This window comes from Trypanosoma brucei, chromosome 4, assembly GCF_000210295.1.
Source record: "Trypanosoma brucei gambiense DAL972 chromosome 4, complete sequence".
NCBI classification, from domain to species: domain Eukaryota; phylum Euglenozoa; class Kinetoplastea; order Trypanosomatida; family Trypanosomatidae; genus Trypanosoma; species Trypanosoma brucei.
The window spans coordinates 1,145,630-1,166,932 of NC_026737.1; the positions used below are offsets into that span (position 1 = coordinate 1,145,630).

Genomic DNA, 21,303 nt, shown 5'->3' on the forward strand with positions numbered 1-21,303 from the left:
TTAATGTCGATTCAAAGAAGTCAAGTGTTTTTGGCAACACTTTCCTAACTCCTCTCGTATCACCACTACGCACAATGGCATGCATCTTTCCAGCACCGTTTTGTATGATATGCTCAACTATCACGAATAGTTGTTGCTCAAGTGTTGGTGACAGGTGGATCACATTCCTTCTGGGGTTACTCAGTTGTGGTGTGAGTGTTATAGGATCGATGAATGCCATACCCTTCGTGGACAGTAACGAATCATCCACAACACCAAACACAGCAGTTACAACTCGCTTCTCCACTTCATCATACAGAGCTGTAGAAGTGTCATGAGATTTCGAGGATAGCCAGTGCAAAAAGAATCTATCAGAGTGACCAAGTCGACCCTTTCCAACAACATAAAAGGCACCATCGTATATTGCCTCTGCAGTACGCAGTGCCTTTGGGTCATCAGTTAGTTTAAACATGATGCCACTCAATGGGGCGTACAGCTGTGACAGGTCTCGATAGCAGCGAGATGAAGTAAGAGCTAATACACCTTCCTTCATAGGGTACAGACGGAGATCCTTTCCCATCTTCTTCATGTACACCACATTCCCACCCTGATTACATAAACATGATGCACCCCGCTCACCCGCCATACCACGGCACTCACCACCAAAGTCACCAACAACAATATCATCAATTACATAACGACGTTGATTGTAAAGTGATGTAATAAATGCATCCCTGCTAGTTAGCCATTCGCGACAACTCAGTGCTTGTTTCAATACCTCTCCAGCAATCCATCCACTCACCATCAGCTCACCTTCAGTGTCTTGCTCGGTGAAGTTGCTTTCGTCAACATTTAGGTTAACATTCCATTGTCCAGTGCCACTCAGAATATCTTTCTTTTCCTTCAGGTACTTTGCCATATCATCCTTGAATCGTTTGATTGCATCATAGCCATCATCCTTCGCAAGTGGATTAGTCCCAGTTATTATTATCTTATCAGGCACAAACCTGTCTCTACCCAATTCCTTTTCCCACTTGTTCTTGATGACATATTGGAGTGTAGAGGGTATGAGCAAATATCCACCTTTTGTCCTTTCATCTTCTAATGATTTCATTAGGAATTTCTTCGTATCAGGGATTGGAGAGCCAAATACAATCACACCCTGAGGTCGAGTATTTGCAAACTTATTCCACTCTGCACTGAAGCTACTGTCATCCGATTCCTTACCAATTTGACTCTTCAATGCAAAAACACCGCACAGTTTGCGATCCATCCGTGTTGTCAATTCCACAGCAAGCTTATATTCATCATCACCATAAGAAACATCTTTCAAGTACATGAAACCCAGCCGATGTAACCGTAACTGAGTGATAGCATAACGGAGAAGAGCAAGCATCTCAGCAGCGGGTGATGCTGTCAGGAAGTACAGATTAGGATTCCAACTGCGTACCTTACTGGATCCTGTGAAGGGTGAGAAACTAATCACATTCTTTTCTTTGAAATATTTCAAGAGACCTAGAGTGTTTTTATCACCCACAGGTCCCAGTATAACAGGGAGTTCCTCACCATTATTGTCGTTGCTAAAGGACGTTTCGCTATTTAAATGACCAACATAATCTGAATCATTCTTCGGTGGAACATATACCACTTCCACATTAGCACCTGACGGCGGGTTCCCGTTGGTAATGGATGCGTTGAAGCCTGCAATAATAGGATCATATATCTTTGCTGAAATCTTGTTACTGTATAACATGTTGTATACCTTCACCTGTATTTTATCATTTGCAAGTGATGATGCAGTCAGCACCTGTAGTAACAGAGAAAACACTACGTAAGTGAATGCACCATCTCTAACATACAATTCACGCATGAAGGTAACCATGATACTGGTAACTCAACGTAATCCAACGTGAAAACTACAAGACAAAAAGGGAATAATAACAAAGTATTGGTACAGGATTAAGAGACTGCATATGTACAGATATGTTGGATTGTGACACAACAAGAGTCCATATGATAATTGTATATAAGAGTGTAGGAAAGGGAACTATTATGATGGATAGCGTTATATAAGCCATAACAGTGACAAAGTAATTCAACATACATTCCCCTATACACACATCATTCATGTATCCGATACAAAAACATAAAACATCACTAGGCACAAGAGTAAATGTGTAAATAGAGCATTATAATATCATAGACGATGCCAGTAACAAAAACAAAGCACACTAGCAGTCACAGTTAACATTCAACTGGCAACAGCATGGGAGACATTGTTCAGTTTCATATTCCTTGGTTGTCTAAAGGTAAAATAGAAAGAATGGGTCTGAGGGAATATGAGGAAAGTTACGATAAGCATATGAAAACATGCAGGAAGCTATGCACAGGTATTAGATGTTGTAAATAGTTGTCGGCAGCAGTTTCATTTGAGAAGTACCTCTCACAAGCCAAAATCTCCAAAGGAGAGATGTAAAAAGGGATTGAAGCAAACACGGAAAATAAACACCAGATGATAGTTTTACTTCATGGCAACCCCCACTTCACGGGTTTCACCTTCTTATCGTACACATCTTTAGGTGTATGAACACAACTGATAACAACACATTAGAGGTAGAGAACCTCACTTGACCACAGCACACACAAACGGCAATTTAAGCTTATTTAACTAATAAATATATTATTTAAAAGAGTGAGATAATCAAAAGTGGTATGGGTGCTCACATCCAATTCCACACCAAAAACAAGAAGATTTGCGATCTTCAAACACAGTTCTCAAAAGGAGAGTACCCATGTCAGAAATAAGGAGCGCATTAGTGCATGGAGGTGGTTAAAATCCACAACATATCACTTTATTACATGCACAACAAAAGGAAAGGGACAATTAGTCGCCACTTTATACAAAATAAATCTAAAGAAAAGATTGCACACATGATGTAAAACAACTTATTCATTCACTTCAATAGCAAAGCGCACATATAGCAATGTTACGGGGAATATTAGCTGGCAGCGCTAACATTTTCCAAGTCAATCAATTGTACGCCGCTACAATCACCTTCACCGCAGAAGGAACTTGAGGATGAAGCAAGCATTATAGCAGCTGCTCCTCCAGGTGAGAAGAGACTTCCGCCCCTTTCAAAAGATCCACCGCTACCAGAGGTATTTCTCGTTCCAAAATCCATAACACAACCCACCTTCGCAGCAATCCGACGAGTGACACAGCGGCAACTGGCTTCATTCCAAGCATCCATACCTGGGGGTTTCTTAACACGCCAACGCTCACAAAAAGTTGCAAGCATCTTCTGTCGCTGGGTAGCAGGGAATGTGCCAAGCAGAGCATCAATGCAACCAGCAACTTGTTGGGCAGTGGCAGTTAAACCACGTTCAGGAGATCCCGACCCACTGGTGATACTACCAGTTACATTACCTTCTTCCTCCTCAGCTTCACGGTCAAGGCGCAGAGCAGCAAAGGTACGGCCAGGTACAGCATTCAACTGGTACATTTCCACAGGCTTCGGCACACCACGTAGCGGCACATCACCCAAAGGCGTTACATTAAGTTGCTCACGCTCTTCACCACTCAGTGACAGGTATGTTGAGCGCGTCATCAGCACCTGACCACCGTTACCAACACTCTCCGTGCGTGCTGCCATGTTGGATGTGCGTCCATAATAGTCGTAACCTTTCGTTACTTCATCATGACGAATATCACACAATCCAGTATGAATCCCCACACGTACACGCAACCCATTCCACAGTTGCCGATAAACCTCAGGGTCCAGGCTCGCAGTTGGTGGTGTGTAATCACTGTCATCTTCCGCACGCTTTCGTTCGAATTCACGGTAAGACTCATCAAGCTCAGTGGTCTTCCAGTCATGGTTTAGAAAATCACGTTGCAAGTCACATGCGAGTTGTGCAGCAGCGAAGGGACTTTTACACGCAATCATAAAAGAGTCTCCAACAGTTTTCACTTCGTAGCACTCATACCGTGTGATGAGGGAGCGGATCAAACGGTGATGTGTTGCCACAAGGTCAGGCATTTGCTCAGGGTGTGCTGCCCACTGCGCTGTACTGCTCTCGATGTCAGTGAATATTAATGTTACGGGGTCTGTTGGTTCCTTGGGAGCATTATTATTGTCACGGGCGTTCCGGCGTGATGATCTTTTGACAAGTACCAGAACCGTAACAAACAGTGCCAATACAACAACGCAGCTGACTGCAATAGCAGCAATGTGTCCCGTCTTCATTGTGGGTCCGCTGTTTTCATTTTTTAACATTGCAGGAGTGACCTGAGTCACCACAAGAGACACGGAAGGATTCAGAACACGTGACATCGACCATACAGAAATATGCGTCGCACCATAGTTCACAGCACAGTGTTTCTCTTCAAATGAAGCTCCGTTAGTACACTTGTCATCAAAAGGACCATATCGCATATCATCAACTGTAATGACAGATTGGCTGAAGATGGCGTCTACAAGCTCCTCCGGCGTTACATGTCCCATACGTTGCAGGACATTTATCATTGCACGTGCGGTGACATATCCAAGTAATGACAATGGCTTCCACTTCGACTCATTCTGTACAACTCTGTGGAACTCACGTACCAAATCGGATTGCGTGTTCTTATCTCCCCAATGTGGCAGATTCGTTGCGAATAGCAGACGGTCAGCAAATGGCTTGTTACGGAAGGCACTCACAAGTTCATCATAGAGTAATGCAACATCAAAGAACGGGACAAAGATACGCACATTATGGTGTTTGCCAAGGTGAGAGAGGATTATGGGGATATCATCTGAGATGAGACCTGCAACTAATACCTCACCTGCAGTCGGTAGCTTGTCTCTCAAAGTAGAACCTTCACCACTCGCAACAAAGGAGCTTAATGACGCGTTAAAGATATCAAGCGTTTTTTGCAACACTTTCCTAACTCCTCTCGTATCACCACTACGCACAATGGCATGCATCTTTCCAGCACCATTTTGTATGATATGCTCAACTATCACGAATAGTTGTTGCTCAAGTGTTGGTGACAGGTGGATCACATTCCTTCTGGGGTTACTCAGTTGTGGTGTGAGTGTTATAGGATCGATGAATGCCATACCCTTCGTGGACAGTAACGAATCATCCACAACACCAAACACAGCAGTTACAACTCGCTTCTCCACTTCATCATACAGAGCTGTAGAAGTGTCATGAGATTTCGAGGATAGCCAGTGCAAAAAGAATCTATCAGAGTGACCAAGTTGACCCTTTCCAACAACATAAAAGGCACCATCGTATATTGCCTCTGCAGTACGCAGTGCCTTTGGGTCATCAGTTAGTTTAAACATGATGCCACTCAATGGGGCGTACAGCTGTGACAGGTCTCGATAACAGCGAGATGAAGTAAGAGTTAATACACCTTCCTTCATAGGATGTAGACGGAGATCCTTTCCCATCTTCTTCATGTACACCACATTCCCACCCTGATTACATAAACATGATGCACCCCGCTCACCCGCCATACCACGGCACTCACCACCAAAGTCACCAACAACAATATCATCAATTACATAACGACGTTGATTGTAAAGTGATGTAATAAATGCATCCCTGCTAGTTAGCCATTCGGTGTATGTGACCGTCTGTTTCAATACCTCTCCAGCAATCCATCCACTCACCATCAGCTCAGCTTCAGTGTCTTGCTCGGTGAAGTTTCTTTCGTCAACATTTAAGTTAACATTCCATTGTCCAGTGCCACTCAGATTATCTTTCTTTTCCTTCAGGTACTTTGCCATATCATCCCTAAAACGTTTGATTGCATCATAGCCATCATCCTTCGCAAGTGGATTAGTCCCAGTTATTATTATCTTATCAGGCACAAACCTGTCTCTACCCAATTCCTTTTCCCACTTATTCTCAATGACATATTGGAGTGTAGAGGGTATGAGCAAATATCCACCTCTCGTCCTGCGGTCATCTAATGATTTCATTAGAAATTTCTTCGTATCAGGGATTGGAGAGCCAAATACAATCACACCCTGAGGTCGAGTATTTGCAAACTTATTCCACTCTGCACTGAAGCTACTGTCATCCGATTCCTTACCAATTTGACTCTTCAATGCAAAAACACCACAGAATTTGCGATCCATCCGTGTTGTCAATTCCACAGCAAGCTCATATTCATCATCACCATAAGAAACATCTTTCAAGTACATGAAACCCAGCCGATGTAACCGTAACTGAGTGATAGCATAACGGAGAAGAGCAAGCATCTCAGCAGCGGGTGATGCTGTCAGGAAGTACAGGTTACGATTCCAACTGCGTACCTTACTGGATCCTGTGAAGGGTGAGAAACTAATCACATTCTTTTCTTTGAAATATTTCAAGAGACCTAGAGTGTTTTTATCACCCACAGGTCCCAGTATAACAGGGAGTTCCTCACCATCATGGGTTGTCATGTGTTTCTCGAGATAGTCAGCATATTTAGAATCATCCATGGGTGGAACATATACCACTTCCACATTAGCACCTGACGGCGTGTTTCCGTTGGTAATGGATGCGTTGAAGCCTGCAGTAATAGGATCATATATCTTTGCTGAAATCTTGTTACTGTATAACATGTTGTATATATTTACATTAATCTGTGCTGCTGATGCTGTTGTGTGGAAGAGTAATGGCAGTAGAAGTAATTTAAGCATTCTTCCGCCTTTGCTGCCTATCTTATTCGTTGGGAACCTTTTGTTTTCTATCTTTTTTTAATTTTTTTGTGAGGGATGAGTGGTAGAGTTAGTAGTGTAGACGATAGAAAGAAGAAAAAGAGCGCTTGTAAAATTAGTGATGTGTCCGTGTTGTTTTGTTGTGCAATTGGGGATTGCTCATTACTGTTATCTTATTTTGTTATTTGTAGTGGTTTCTTGTTTTGTTGCGTGTTAATTGAGTAAATCTGTTTTTTTTTTTTAAACGGCGTCAAGCGTGATGCTATATTTGCTCTGTGTTGTTATGAAATTTATGCCGACTCATGGCCTCAGACGTTTTTGGATACTTTGTGTACCGTCTGTGTCTGGTCATATTTTTCGATTTCTTGTTTTTTTTTTTATCCGACTGTACATTTTACCTTTCTCCTGTTATATTATCATATATCTTTTTCCATCACGAATATTATGTTGGTAATATAGTATGCGCTACGATGGGGCGCGCCCAAAGACTTGTGTGATGTGTCTGTTTACGTCCATGTCTGTACCTGTTTATTTGTGGGAGTTTAATTTGTTTTCTACCTGGTAAGACGCCCTTTTGTGTGCAAAATAGGGGAGACTTAGTGACGAACCTCTTCTATTTGGTATTATTGGTAATACCTCATCAAATAATTGCATTGCATTGCGTTATTCCTGGTTCTGTAGTTGGCCAGACATGTGGCAATGAGTTGCCCCATCACATGTATCGTGATTTATGAGTATCACATATACATCATCTTAGGTAAAAATACCGCTCATACAGGACCATACATCGATATATGGGGAGGGAGTTTCTTTATGTTGAAGGTCACGACGATATTAATAAAACATTACCTCATACGTTGCACGTGAGGTGGCACCAACTCCTCCCACAGAAGTTGTCATGTTGCTATTCCGCCTTGAAGTTTAAAGTTCAGTGCATGTAGAATCGGGAAACAAATAGTGACAGCTTCCAGTTCTCACCATACATTCGGTACCGCTCGTAGATGGAGGGGGCGGTTGGCAGAGTACTCACATTTTGTCGTTTTATTGTCTATTTTTTTTATTTTAGTCTGTTTTTTTTTTCTTTTCTCTGAGCCGTGCTTTTTTGCGAACAAAAAAAGGGGGAAACCTGCGTGCAGGGGTGATCAATAAGCTCAAATAAATCCCAGCACTTGCCATTATATCATGAGTCAACGCTAAAATGAATACGAATGCAAACTAATGAAAGCGAGTGGGGATGAAAAAGACGTTTGATGAGCCGTGCGTGATCTGAAATCCATCAGAGTTGCCAATTTTATTTTTATTTTTTTACTTTTATTTTCCAACACTCACACCGCCAGGGCGTCCACAACCCTTTCCTTTCATTTGCATCTGTCTTATAACCGTTTCTTCCTCTTCCTCTTTCTCTCCCTCTTCTCACGTTACACTGCTACTCGCTTTACTAATCCGCTCCTATTCTGTATGCCTCTCCATTGTAAAAGGGGATCCCATTAATTCTGCAGGTTATAATATCAACAATGTTTCTCCATGAATGATCTTATGTTTTTGCGATATGAAACTTCTTAACTCCACGGAGTAACTTCGACTTAATAACGCAACAACTGCATCTTCTTTCTATCCCTTCATGCAGCCGTTTGTGTGAAAATAGGGAAGACACAACAAACTGAGGAAGAAAGGCAACAACAGTGTGACAAATAGAGAGTTTCAGAGGAGGGGAAAAGAAAAAGAATTCATCACAGAGTGAAGTGTGAGCCCAATACGAATACAAACACACATGCAGTGGGTAAGGGGGGGGAAGAGAAAATATGTACAATCACATGACATTACAAGAGTGTATTTTCTTATTATTATTATTTTTCTTCCCTTTACTTGGCCGTTTATCCGCTAGTCACGAAGTAACAGGAACGTCCCACCTGTGTCCCTCTTTTCCCCCGTCAGTACATCTTTTTTCTTACTTTCTTTTTATGCCCTAACCAAACCTGTTGACAAAACTGGATAAAAAAAAAAGAAAAGTTGAAAGGCGTGACCGTGAACAATAGAGAAGTAAAGGAAAAAAAAAATGAAAATTAAACCCACAAAAAGAAAATAAAGTAAAATACGACAACAAACAACTAAGCATGGACGGTAGTAACACCATGGGAAGGGAGCGTTGGAGGACCTCAGTGGTGGTAGTAATACTCAGCTGAGTCCCAGAATATGCTTACGCCTGCGTGCCCGGGTATGTGCACCCAACACTAAAGTATAAGGAAGGAAAACGAAGAAAAAGAAAAAAAATCGAAAAGGCGCAGTGTTGCGGAAACAAAAACAAAAAAAAGAAAAGGAACGCATTTGCACACGTGAATATCCGCGCATATGCACGCATGCACCACGCGAACCCCACTACGCACGACATTATGGATGAATGGGAAATGTTGTAAGTACCAACATATATATATATTTGTGAAACAAGAAAATCAGGAGATAAACTTCCTTCCCTCTTTTCTCACTCAATTCCACCCATTCACCCCCTTTCACTTCACTCGTGTCGGTTCATCAACATGACGTTCACTACAATATGGCGCACTGTATGCCACATGAACGCAGAACACGAAAAAAGAAAACAGCAGGCAAAAGAACATTGACAAGTAGCCCGTCCCTCCCCATTTTGTCTCTTTTCTCCTTACATTTCTTTTCCTGCACGTATTCTCCCTTCTCCCACCCCGCTCTTGCGGTAATTGCGTTATTGCTGCAACACCCTTTCTGAGCTCTACTGCACCCTTCCTCCCATAGAAAGCAAAATGATGTGCTTATATATTTATTTGTGTGTCTAATTGTTTACATGATTTGGAAGGTGACAGCGTGTGTGTGTGTTTGTCTGTGTGTGTCTGTGTGTGCTTATCTTGGGGGTGAGGAAAAATAGATGAGAAAAAAATTCACAACACCTCAAACAAACTTGTGGCCTCGTCAACCTTCCCGCAAAACTCCTTCGACTCCTTTTCTTGTTTCCCTCTGATTTTCCACCTGTCGTTTTCACGGTGAGAAGAGGGAGGGAGGCGTGCACTTTACTCAATGTTAAGTTAAGTACAAGTGTTTTCACACCACCATCCATCCCCTCATCACCGATGCACATGCACAGACGTTGTAAAGTGGGCAGGTTAAAAGAGGAGAGTGGAGAGTCGTGACTGCCCAACAGAAGGGTGAAAGTAGTGGGAAGGGAATTGCCACGCCACCAGCAATAACAGTAACAATGACGAACAACAATGTGACAATATAATAATGATGACGGTGGTGGAGGCAGATAGACTGCCGGTGACCGTAAAGTTATCACAATCCGTTATGAAAACCATAGGGGGGAGGGTGGGTGGGGAATGAAAAGCTCCTCTTCAGCCGGAGCGTATACGCGATCCGCTCGCCAGCAGTTACATAGCACCAGTACATGTAAATACAAATGTATAAGCTGAGGTGTGCTTCTGTGCATGACTATCAGTATACGAATCTTGCTGCTCATAATTCCAGCCCTTTTAAACATAGTGCACGCGGCTGCGATATGTAAATATGAATAAATAAATATATCTAAATGTGTACATCTGCCGTGACATTCCTCCGCTCCCTCGTTTCTTTACATCCCTAACTCACCTCATTCCTAAAATTTGGCAACAGTGCTGCTAACCACGCACGGCTTCACTACATTGCCCTCCCGCATTTCTTCATGCTTTGTTCATGTTCCTGCTACCCGTGCTGCAGCACTCGTTGACTGACCACACACATAAACCGCTATGGCCTCACCGGCTCAATTCAGTTGCTATCCTCGAGTCATCCCTCATGTTGCCGAAGGGCCTCACTGAGTGCATTCTCCAACTTGAGCAAAAGCGCGGTGCGAACTCTACGGATTTCAAGCCGCCGCCGTCTCCCCTCCGCACTGCGTTCCTTTTGCTCACGCAGCTGCATGCGGAGTCGCTCAATTTCCCCTTCACATATTGCCTCACGCTGTCGTTGTCGCTGTAGGTCTCGAATAAACTCAGTGCCGAGGTTATTCCCATCCATGCAACTGCGGTGGCAATGGGAACCTTCCAGTGCGAGCTTCAGTTGGTACTCCGTGATTTCCAGCTTTTGCCAGACGCTGCGCAGTTCCGCCTGTAGTTGGCGGACAAGCTGCTGAGCCTCGTTCTTGGCGTGCATTTCATTGTTAAGCCGCTCTTCCGCCTCGCTAACCGCGCATTGTTGCACCTCCAAACTTTGTTGCATGTCGTCTAAGCGTCGCTGCAGGAATACCATTTCCCCCAAACTGCTGGCGTTATGGCCGAGGTTAGACGCAGCTAAATTGCAAGGGCGAACGGTTGAATCATAAGGAGTTTCTGGTGACTCATTTCCGCTGCCGCTCGCCGATGTACAACGAGTGCCATCGTCGGAAGTAGCTCCCATCATGACGGACTCCAGATGTTGAATGCGCGTGTGAGCAGCACGCAGCTGCTGTTCCAATGCCATTATTGTCATAATTTCCCCTGAGGCAATCGCTGTAGAGGCATCCTCATCGGTGCTGGCTATGTTGTGATTTAACCTCCTTGCAATGCTCCTTCGTGGCGAGGGGGGGCCGTCGTAAGCCTCGTACCTTTTCAAGCGTTGTTGAAGTTCATCCCGCTCTTTCCTCAGCTTGTTAACCTCATCCTGCGTCGCTGCTAGTTCATCCCGCATCAGCACGAGCTCTACCTCCCCCGGTTGGTTGCTGCATATGTCGCTTAGTTGCTCCTCCAGTTGGTGGACGCGCAGAAGTAGTTTTTCCCTGTCCCGGAATACACGAGTAGTCCCCAAGAGACTTACGCCACCGATGGAATTCACAACCTCTGTTGAGCAGCCAAGGCCGTCGCGTGCGGTACTTCCTTCGAGATGGGAACCTGGGCCAACCCGTGGGCTGTGACATAACGAGGAGGTCTTAAGCCGCTCAAAACGCTCACGCAGCGACCGTGGTCCCTGCTCAACTTGGTTAAACGATGACATGCAAGCCTTAAAGCTGAGTGTTGGTCTCGCAGGATCCGCTTTTAATGACCCTAACCCCCCAGCCGCTAAGGCCGCTTTTGCTCCGAAACGAGGAGCAGTCGGGCAGCTGTTCTGTAGCCGTCTATTCCGACTCACTTCCTTTCCCGAAGTGCGTGCGGCTCCGAATCGCCCGGCAGCCGCACCCCCTACTTTTTCCGCCAACTCCCCAGTTTCTCTAATACCACCCGCAACGCTGCCTCTTGGACTGTACAAACTTCCTGGGTTTAAACTTGTGCGATAGTGCCCTTTCGCCCCAGCCGCTGCTACGTCGGCAACGAGTGCATCAATCGCCCTTATTTCCTCCTGCGCGAGCTGAACGTACTCCTCGTTCTCCTCCAGCTCGCGCAGCAGTGCCACTCTGTCGGTAACTGGTGTAATATCTGCAGCTCTTGACGCGTCTCTAAGTGTTTTCAACCTGCCAGCAGCCCGGCTTGCGTCAAGCATTGCCTTCACCCACTGATGAAGTGGTCCCAAAGTCGGGTGCACACGTGACACACGGAGGTGAGTCCACTGTCGCAAGAATTGTTCAAGCTCCTCTAAGGGCGAGCACCCATTTATCTGCGAATCACGCCCCGTCAATTCTGCAATGTTCAGGTATGCGGTCAGTGGCTCGCACCTTATGAGTTGCTGAGGGAGACTCGGCCATCCCCCACTTCCAAAACTTAGCCTCATGCGTCTAATTCGAGGGAACCCTAGTAATATCAACATAGCGTCCATAACAGCGGCCACCGCCGGTGGTGGTTGCCGAAATCTGCGGATATCCGCCCACAGTGATTGGGGAACAGCAGAAAGGGCGGCATTTGCCAGAGTCAGCTGCAACCTGAACTCTATATACTCCTCCTCAGCAGCATGCAAGAACAGCAGTGCTTCCTCTTTTCCACTGGTGGTGTCATAATCTTCGGCAAATGTTGGTCTCGCTGTCATTTCATCGTTGTCAACACTTCCGGTAGCACCATCACCAACCGCAGCGGCGGAAATAGCAGTAGCGGAGAGAGAATTACTACCCTCACCTGTGGTATTCCTTTGACCAGAGCGGAAGGATTGCGTGAGCAGTTGCAGTTCCGTAATGCGAGAGAGGGATGTATCAACTCCGTAGCGCAGTTGCTCTCGCCGGCGGCGTAGCTCCTCCACGTCTTTCAGGGTGAGATTCTCCTCTCTCTTCTTTACAGGGACCCCCGGTTCTCCCTTTGGGTCATTTGCAATATCAGCGGTACTTGCACTAACGATGCTGTTATCGCTATTGTTGTTTCCGGCGTTGTCGTCCTTGACATTACCACATGTGCTATTCCTCTCTGGAGTCCAGTGATTTTGACCCCGACACGCCTGCTGTCGCTGCGAACGAGCTCTTGGGCTCGGTGTTCTGCAGGAGCGTGGCATTACATCCCTTGTCAACCTGCGTCGTGTTCCCATACAACTATTAGGGCTCCTAGTTCTGATTCCTACGCAACTGAAGGCTCTGCGGGCAGAGATGGGGCTACTTTTTGTATCTGGAGTTCTGCTACCACGAGTCCCAACACCACTGCGGCGACACGTATCAGGTCCATCCAGAATGTGAAACCCTCTTCGTCCGCTCCGACACCGCAAGCTCATTCCGTCACGCTGCTGAGCGCACCGCGTGCTCATTTGCTAATATGCTGCAACGCGAAAGAGAGGAAGTGTCTGTGCAGCGAGCGTGAACGTTCAGGGTAGCGCGACACAATACAGGGAATGCGACAGAGAAAATGAAATGATAAAAAGAAAAAAACGAGTAATATAAAATAGAGATTTGCTTGTAACAGCCGACGATGAAGTGGAAGAAGCACCTAAGGACAACATAAAGTGGTCAACGTGTTAAAATGAACGCGCAAGCACAAGACTGTGCAAACGGAAGTGTGTTTTTCTCCGGAACACCAACTAATATGCAGCAAAAAAAAACATTCAAAACGAACATCTTGCTGCTACAATCATGACACACCTCAAACAAGGCAGACAAAATCAAACAATAACTGCTGTTACTACCATCACTACTACCGGCATGACGATGTTGTATTTAAAAGGGATGAGGAGGAACCTACTCACTCCGCCCCTGCTGTCTGACTTTACCCTTTATACCGTTACGTGCCTTCGATCCGTGCAAAACATTGGACTCGTTCCCTGGATTTTCCCTCCATTCCTTCCCTTATTTCCGTCTGGTCTTCCTTTCTTAGAGTTGATTTCAGATTTACCCCTGGTTACCCATTCGACCCTCCCCCTGTTTTCGTGTAGCCGCGACGCGTACCGTTAGCAGAAATCCCGCAACGTGAGGCTTCGCTTTTAGAAGCATTAACACATGGGTGTGGAGAAATTAAACACTACAACGGCAGTAACCAGAGTTGCTATTTATCATTATTATTGTACAGTTTCAAGTCATTGTAGGGACCTCTAACCGTGAGTCGTATGAACAAAAAAGATGATCTGCGATTTGAAGGTTCAAAAAACGAAGTAAATGGAAGTAACAGAAAGAATTGGGATGGAAAGCCAAACAAACCACAGTACAGACCTCACGCAACCACCATGTGAAACAAAACACGGGATTTTGTCATGTTCACTTTGGTGTAACGCCGCTTTGTCTCTTTGCATAATCCGAATATTCCCCAGGTGTGGTTTGTGGCAGTCCACAATTCCCTTCAATCTTCGCACACATACAATAGTTTGAAGGAAAATCCCCCGACGCATTATTGTCTCCGCATGCATAACAACCCAAAACACGTAGTCCTAATATAATACAACCTCATATGTAAAGGAGAGGCAGAACTATCATGGAACCTTTAGTATACACGTGTGACTTCGCCAATCCGTCCCAATGGAGCACATCAACATAGTTCATCGTATGAAGAGAGTCGCTGAACCACTCGGTTCCTTTCCATTTTCCTTTTCTTACTTTTGCAACTGAACTTACGACTTGTTTCCCAACTTGTGCTCGCACCATAATCTGAAAGGACAACACAGAACGTTATTGGAGGAAATACCATTTCAGTCCCACATGTTAACGACTTCCACATGTATTCAAACCACAGTTAGAGGGATGTTTTACTTGCCAATGCGTTGCACAGCGTCCCCAAGACGGCTGCTCTTTCTTCAAGTGAATACACCATAGGGCAGTGAGAAGAATCCTGAGGCGAAAAAAAATAATAATAATAATAATAATAATCGAAGAAAACGATTACATATTCCCTTAAAATAAATTATCGAAAACCACATGCCGGAAGAAAACGACCCGATGGTGCGATGGGTGAAAGTGTTTAATGTAGATACACCATTATGTGTCAAAGAAAAAACACATGGCCAAACAACCGCAGCACCGACCAATCCCTACCATCCCCACGAAAAGAGGCTCAAGAGAGTAACAAAAGCGCGCACACACACACAAAAAAAAAAAGAAGCGAAGGTGGCAGACGGACAAAAAAAAATAAAATAATAATAACAATCACGCATCACGAGATATTCCCACGCTCCCCCCCAAAAAAAAACACATACACACACAAACGTGCCATGTAGTTCCGTCATTTTCTCAAATGATTATTCGCTCACCGGGAGAATAAAAACAAACAAACAAACCGTGACAACGAAGTGTAGAGGCTGTCACTCTGCCAGCTAACTGGAACACTTGCAAGTGCATGCACGTATTAGGTTTTAAAGTAAAGAAGGGGAATAACAGAACAATAAACTGATACGACAGAGGAAGCAAAAATAACAAAAAGACACTCCAGCGGTTCTGCATCGTTCTGATCCCAGGGGGGGGGGGTTTCACATAAACACTCAGAAAAAAAAAATGGATGTTGTCTACAACGGTAATAAAATTGTTGACGAGAAAAAAAAAGGAAGACCGTGACTGACCCGGATATTAAGCCGATATATATATGTACTAACTCGCGTATGTAAGAGAGCTGAAAAGGGATAAGAGACTTGCACACCCTGATCAACACTCCCATTAACGGGGAAACGAGTCTCTCTCTGTGGCTTCCATGAAGTTCTTGAGTGCATTTTCCCCCATTGCTGCAACCATCCGGGAGAAGCGAGAGTTTTCATCCATCACCAAATCTCTTGGGCGTCCAGTCTCCACCACACGTCCGTCCTTCAGTAGTAACAACAAGTCATAGCTGGCCAACGTGTGAAGACGGTGAGCAACGGTTATAACTGTGTGCGTGACGAAGGTATGACGAATGGCATACTGCAGCTGACGATCCAGTGCGGGATCGATGTTTGCGGTGGCCTCATCCATGAGAACAAACCTACTGTCGCGGCGAAGCAACGCCCGGGCCATGCATAGTAACTGCCGTTGTCCGACACTGAAGTTGGCTCCACAATCTACTACACGACTTCTCAAACCCTCCGCACTTGAGGTAATACGGTCCTGCATGCCAACAAGGCGGAGTGTCTCAAAAATCTCCTCGTCACTGCTGGTGTGAAGAGGATCGAGGTTATCACGCAGCGTGCCGTCAAACAGCACCGGGTCTTGAGGAATCACCGAAAACAGCTGACGGAGCTTACGCAGTCGGTAGGACCGGATGGGATGACCTTCAATGAGGATGTTACCTCCCTCAATATCCACCATGCGGAGTAGCGTGAGGAGCAACGACGACTTGCCACTACCAGTGCGACCAATGACGCCAACCTTCTGCCCAGTCGTAATCCTAAAGGTTAGATCCCGCAACACGAGCGGTTGGCCTTGGCGGTACCGCATCGATACATTGCAGAACTCCACGGCTGATGATGTTGTATAATGAAAATGACGGGATGGAACGTGGGCAGTTGATGGTTTGTCTGTGCCGCCATTCTCTTCATCGCTCTCAGCACCGCCTGTCACACGGATTGAAACACATGACCCCCTCGCGGCCTCAAAGTCGTGCCCATTCGGACCACTCATCCCATTAGTGGAACGATTTACCTCAGCACCGTCCATTCTGTTTTTCCCAGCACTTGCAACACCCTTCTTATTTTTCTTCCTTTCATTTTTCTCCATTTGTCTGTCACGCTCCTCTTGCTTCTTAATTGCCTTTTCCATATCCTCCATCAGGTCTTCGTGTTCAATGTTGTGGGCGTAGTGCAGTACCCGCTCCACACTGTTCATATTCGCTTCCACAGTGGCAGCCTGGCCCACCATTGATGTGAGAATCGTGCTGATGTTCACCGCCATCGTCAAACTCAGCGAAAGGAGCCCGACATCGACGGTACCGAACTGCAACACCAGATAGACACCGAGTCCGGAAATGGCAGTGAGCACCACAGTGACAAGAAGATCAATGCGGACCGCTAACCAGCAGTTGCAAACCACCTCCACATATGAGCATGCCGACACAACATCGACACGGCGAAGAGCTTCCGTGAGAAAGGAAGGGGTCTTCCCAAAAGCATCCATGCAGCTGCGACCCGCTAGCATCTCACCGAGAATTGAAAAAACGGGTGAGCTCACGCGATTTGTCACGCGCCGCAACTCACGGTTAGCGTTGTTGTAAAACAACATCAACCTGTAATAGATAAATCCGCAAGGAATGATGGCCGCGATGACAAGATACTGCGAGGCAACCATCACAGCAACAGAAGAGGTGAGAGATAAAGCACACTGTACAAAGTATACGATACTATCGGGAATAATTTCGTCGATGTTGGTCATATCTTTAGAGAAGCGGTTAATCACGCGACCAAGCGGTGTTGTGTCGAAAAACGACATGGGGGCTGCCACGACGGAGCGCAGCAACCTCTCAAAAAGCCTGTAGGAGCCTGCACGAAGAACCCCATAACCGGTAGCCCACCGCAGTGGGGAACAAAGTACGCTGGCGAATACGAGTCCCCCGTACACAAACAGGTACGTATTAACGGGCAAGTTAAACGTCTTCATTGTAAAAAATGAGAGCCATAGAAAGGGCGAAACCATCACCACCTCAGTCAGCACAAAAAGAATAAGTAGAGGCACACACGTCTTGGCGCCACCGCTGGCCGCTGCGTACCGCGCATAAATAGCAAATGGCACAGAACCTGTGGCTACCTCTTCGTCTGTCATAAGCTTCCCAGAAACTTCTTTTTTCCCATCCTCCAATGGACTCAGTTTTTGGAGTTTGGTGTGTTTCCCACTCGCGGCTCCAGTTTCCGCGGGGCTGTCGTCACAGTAGTCGTCGATAAGGGGACTTTCGCAAGCTGCGGCGTCACCGCCATTTCCATGACTCGTAGTTTCAACATTATTTAAAGGGTCCCATGTGGTTACCCCGTTATCGCGCTCTCCAGGTCCCATCGTGTCATCACGCTCCCGTGGCATCTCGGTAGATATGCCTTCGTGGGTCTCATCACAACCACTGTTATCATTCGCACTTTGACCGTCGTTTACGTCGTCATCCCCGCGATGGGAGTTTCCGGCTGCTTCCCCGGTGAAGGTTTTGTATTCCTCATAGTTCCCGGTAAAAACAGTGGTTCCTTCGCTGCCTAAAACCACAATCAAATCTGCGTGCCGAAGGACATGCAGCTGATGGGTAGCAAGTACCCGCGTGGTGCCGCTTAGCTCACCCAGCAAACAGTCCTGCAATACCTTTTCGCCAACATGGACGTCCAATGCGGAAAGGGGGTCGTCCAGAAGGTATACGTCACGCTCAGCATACAAAGCGCGGGCGAGACCCACACGTGCCTTTTGCCCACCACTGAGGTTCACACCATTTTCCCCAATCTCCGTTTCCACACCGTTGGCCAGCAATTCCAAGTCACAATCCAGCTGTGCGCAGCGGAGCGCCCGGCGGAAACGGGCCTCGTCCATGTCGCTGAAGAATAGAATATTTTCCCTGAGTGTTGCGTTCATTATCCACGGCTGCTGCGGGACGTATGCCACCGTCGCTGGAGCCCTCAAGGTGCCGCTCGTAATTTCATATCCACCGGGCAACAACGACTCAAGCAACGTCGACTTGCCGCAGCCGGTCTCACCCACGATACACGTGAGGCTTCCTTTCGGAATGCGTAGCGTGACATTATGCAAGAGCTCTTTCCGGCGTACTTCGTAGTACTCCGTTGTACCATCAGCAGCACCATGGCCATGTCCATGACCGTGCGCGTGTGATTGGCCGTGACCGTGGCCTCGGCCCCCACCGGCGTTGCCATTGTTATTTTCGGTAGTTTGAATGTCTCCTCTGCCTTCTCTGTCATCCGCATCATCACCGCCTTCCACACGGTCACCGGTTATACCACCATTACTTTTCCCCTTTTTATTCGCTTTCTTCAGTTCGCTTTCGCAGGGAGGTAGCTTGTGGGGCGCGTACGTAGAGATCGCAGCGTTCATGAACTCAATCACCGCTGTGCTGTCTCCCCCAATGAGTGACCAACGGATATGGTCTGGCCCCCTTATTTGTCTTCCGTCTCGTTCATGTTTTTGCATTTCTAAAAGACCGCTCTCCACGTCGTCATTCTCCAGAAAGGCGGATATGCGCCGCATCGAAACAATGAAACGGCTGAACGCTGACACCGACACGGGGATCATAATGAATGGCATTTGAATGAGGCGGAACAGGGCAATGGTGGGGAAGACAACAGTAGGTGTTAGCTCATTTCCTAGGACGTGAAAGAGTACAAACACTGCGGCAACAACCAGCGAAGGGACGGCGTTGGACAAAAAGGCAACGATTATATACATGTGCTGAATCGACCGCAAGGCTTTGAGCTCCTCCCGTCGCTTCTTCTCGATCTGACAGACAAGAGCTGGCTCCCACGACATGTACTTTGCCACACGGATTCCGGAAAGAAGCTCATTCGTTGCCTTTAGGCGTTCGTCCCTCAGCCGGGCGATGGTGTTTAGAAACCCAAAGAAACGTCCCATGAGGACCCCCTGCAGTGGCAAAAACACAAGCACAACACCGAGCCCCGCCAATGCGCTGAGCCCAACCAATTGATAGAGCAGAAGGGCCCCAACCGCCAACCGCAATGGGGCGCCTACCATTATAGGCAGTAGGGTTGGAAGTGACCGGGCACTCCCCACGTCGTTGCTAACCATATTTACAATGCGGCCAACACTCATGTCAGGGTGGGCAAGCCCCTTTCGCGCGACTGTAGCGCATTTTGTGAAAAGAACAGTAAGCAAGGCATTGTGGAAAGTGAGTCCCACACGACGCGACATCTGTGTAAGCTTATTACCAGCGGCACTTTGCACGAGTGAGAAAAAACAGAGGGTTGCGACAAGTGCCACTCCACCTTTCCAGTCTTGATCACTCATCTGCACATACTCAATGTACTTTTGCAGTATGACAGGGGCCGCAAGCTGACAAGCATCCTGCAACATTTGAATAGGGATAAGTATGTACACGCTAGAGCCAAACGTGTCAAAGAGTGCACGGGCAACAGATATGTGCTTGGGTGGCTTTTGTGATGTGATGGGCATGAAGATGCCATTTTTGTACGTCTTCCGGGTGGAACCCTGTGGGTTCGACTGCCTTTCCTGTCCTTGTGATTGAAATGGCGAAATAAAGACGATGTCGCCGACAGCCTCACACGTTGCGGTGTGGGCCCCGTCCGTGGTAGAAAAGAGGTGCTCTCCATCTATCACGCCATTGTGAAAAGGCATCACATTTTTCTCGCCGTTTGTATCCAATTCCTCCCCCTTCTTCTCACGTTTCCGCATGCTTCTCCTTTGCTCCCGCACGCGGTGTCGAGGCGCCGACTTCCACTCGACACCAGCGTACATTTGTCTCGGACGCCGCAACTGTTGAACCGGTCCCACCCATCGCAGCAGCCCAACACTTTGTCGGTCACGCCTGTGCCGCACGACAGCAGCATCGTCTCCATCTGCGGTATAGGAATCCCACCCGAAACGTCTGAATTTCTGTTCTTCAAGCGTTTGCAATAGCCGTAGACCGCTATTGAAGGCTCGCACATCACGGGTAGGAAGAGGAATATCCTCCGGGACCAGTGATACGCCACGTGCCGCCAGGGACATCAGCGGCCCCGTCCAAGTGTGGTATAACCTACCGAACAAAAAACCGGCACGGTCTTCTGGCCGCAAGGCATACGGCGGTTCCGGTCCAAGCAGTGCGTGAATCTGCGCTTGCCAGAGGTGGCGGCGAGTGTTGAGTTGCTGCTCAGAGCGCAGAAGAATGTCCATTGTTGGTTTCGGAGTGACGTCCGCTGTAATGTGCACCTCCGTCGTTCCAGCGTCATTGGTGTCGGTGTGGTTGTTGCTATCGTTACTGTGCCCGCCGCGGAGCAACGGCTCACGTGACTCCTCACCAGAGTCAGCGTTCATGCCCTTGTGCTCACACGTTTCGTATGTTTCGCCTATTTCTATCGTTCGTTTGCTGCAACTTATTCGTTGTAGTATTTTCTCCACAGACACTTCCTTCTCCTTCTCACTTCCTGCCTGACTCACCTTGAGTTACGAGTATTTTCCAAATAATATTTTTCACCTATCACTCGCCCGATTGAACTTTTTATTTTTTTCCCCCGTTCCTCCCCTTTTCCTCTTCTTTGTTGTTGAGAATCTAAAAAGAAAATAAAAGTAGAAAGCACCCAAACAAATGTACAAATGAAGTGATAGGGAAACGTAACCGAAGCATCCGCAAAAAGCAGACGTGAGGGGAACGGAGTATTACTGATTTCCACAGCATTTCTTTTTCATCACCTCTTCACT

The 21,303-nt window shown here is 46.7% G+C and overlaps 4 protein-coding genes across 4 annotated transcripts; all 4 read right to left on the bottom strand.

The window, feature by feature from the left end:
• Window position 1: 1 nt before the first annotated feature.
• On the bottom strand, window positions 2-1,861 carry TbgDal_IV4570 (receptor-type adenylate cyclase GRESAG, putative,(fragment); the record flags this gene model as incomplete). The annotated part of the gene is made up of 1 exon (XM_011774744.1): window positions 2-1,861. A coding segment is annotated over one exon (1,860 nt), but the record flags the coding sequence as incomplete, so codon positions are not given.
• Window positions 1,862-2,978: 1,117 nt separating this feature from the next.
• Window positions 2,979-6,662, bottom strand: TbgDal_IV4580 (receptor-type adenylate cyclase GRESAG; the record flags this gene model as incomplete). The annotated part of the gene is made up of 1 exon (XM_011774745.1): window positions 2,979-6,662. One exon carries the CDS (start codon window positions 6,660-6,662, stop codon window positions 2,979-2,981), a length of 3,684 nt encoding a protein of 1,227 aa, XP_011773047.1.
• Window positions 6,663-10,469: 3,807 nt separating this feature from the next.
• Window positions 10,470-13,313, bottom strand: TbgDal_IV4590 (hypothetical protein, conserved; the record flags this gene model as incomplete). The annotated part of the gene is made up of 1 exon (XM_011774746.1): window positions 10,470-13,313. One exon carries the CDS (start codon window positions 13,311-13,313, stop codon window positions 10,470-10,472), a length of 2,844 nt encoding a protein of 947 aa, XP_011773048.1.
• Window positions 13,314-15,639: 2,326 nt separating this feature from the next.
• Window positions 15,640-20,919, bottom strand: TbgDal_IV4600 (multidrug resistance protein E; the record flags this gene model as incomplete). The annotated part of the gene is made up of 1 exon (XM_011774747.1): window positions 15,640-20,919. One exon carries the CDS (start codon window positions 20,917-20,919, stop codon window positions 15,640-15,642), a length of 5,280 nt encoding a protein of 1,759 aa, XP_011773049.1.
• Window positions 20,920-21,303: the final 384 nt, after the last annotated feature.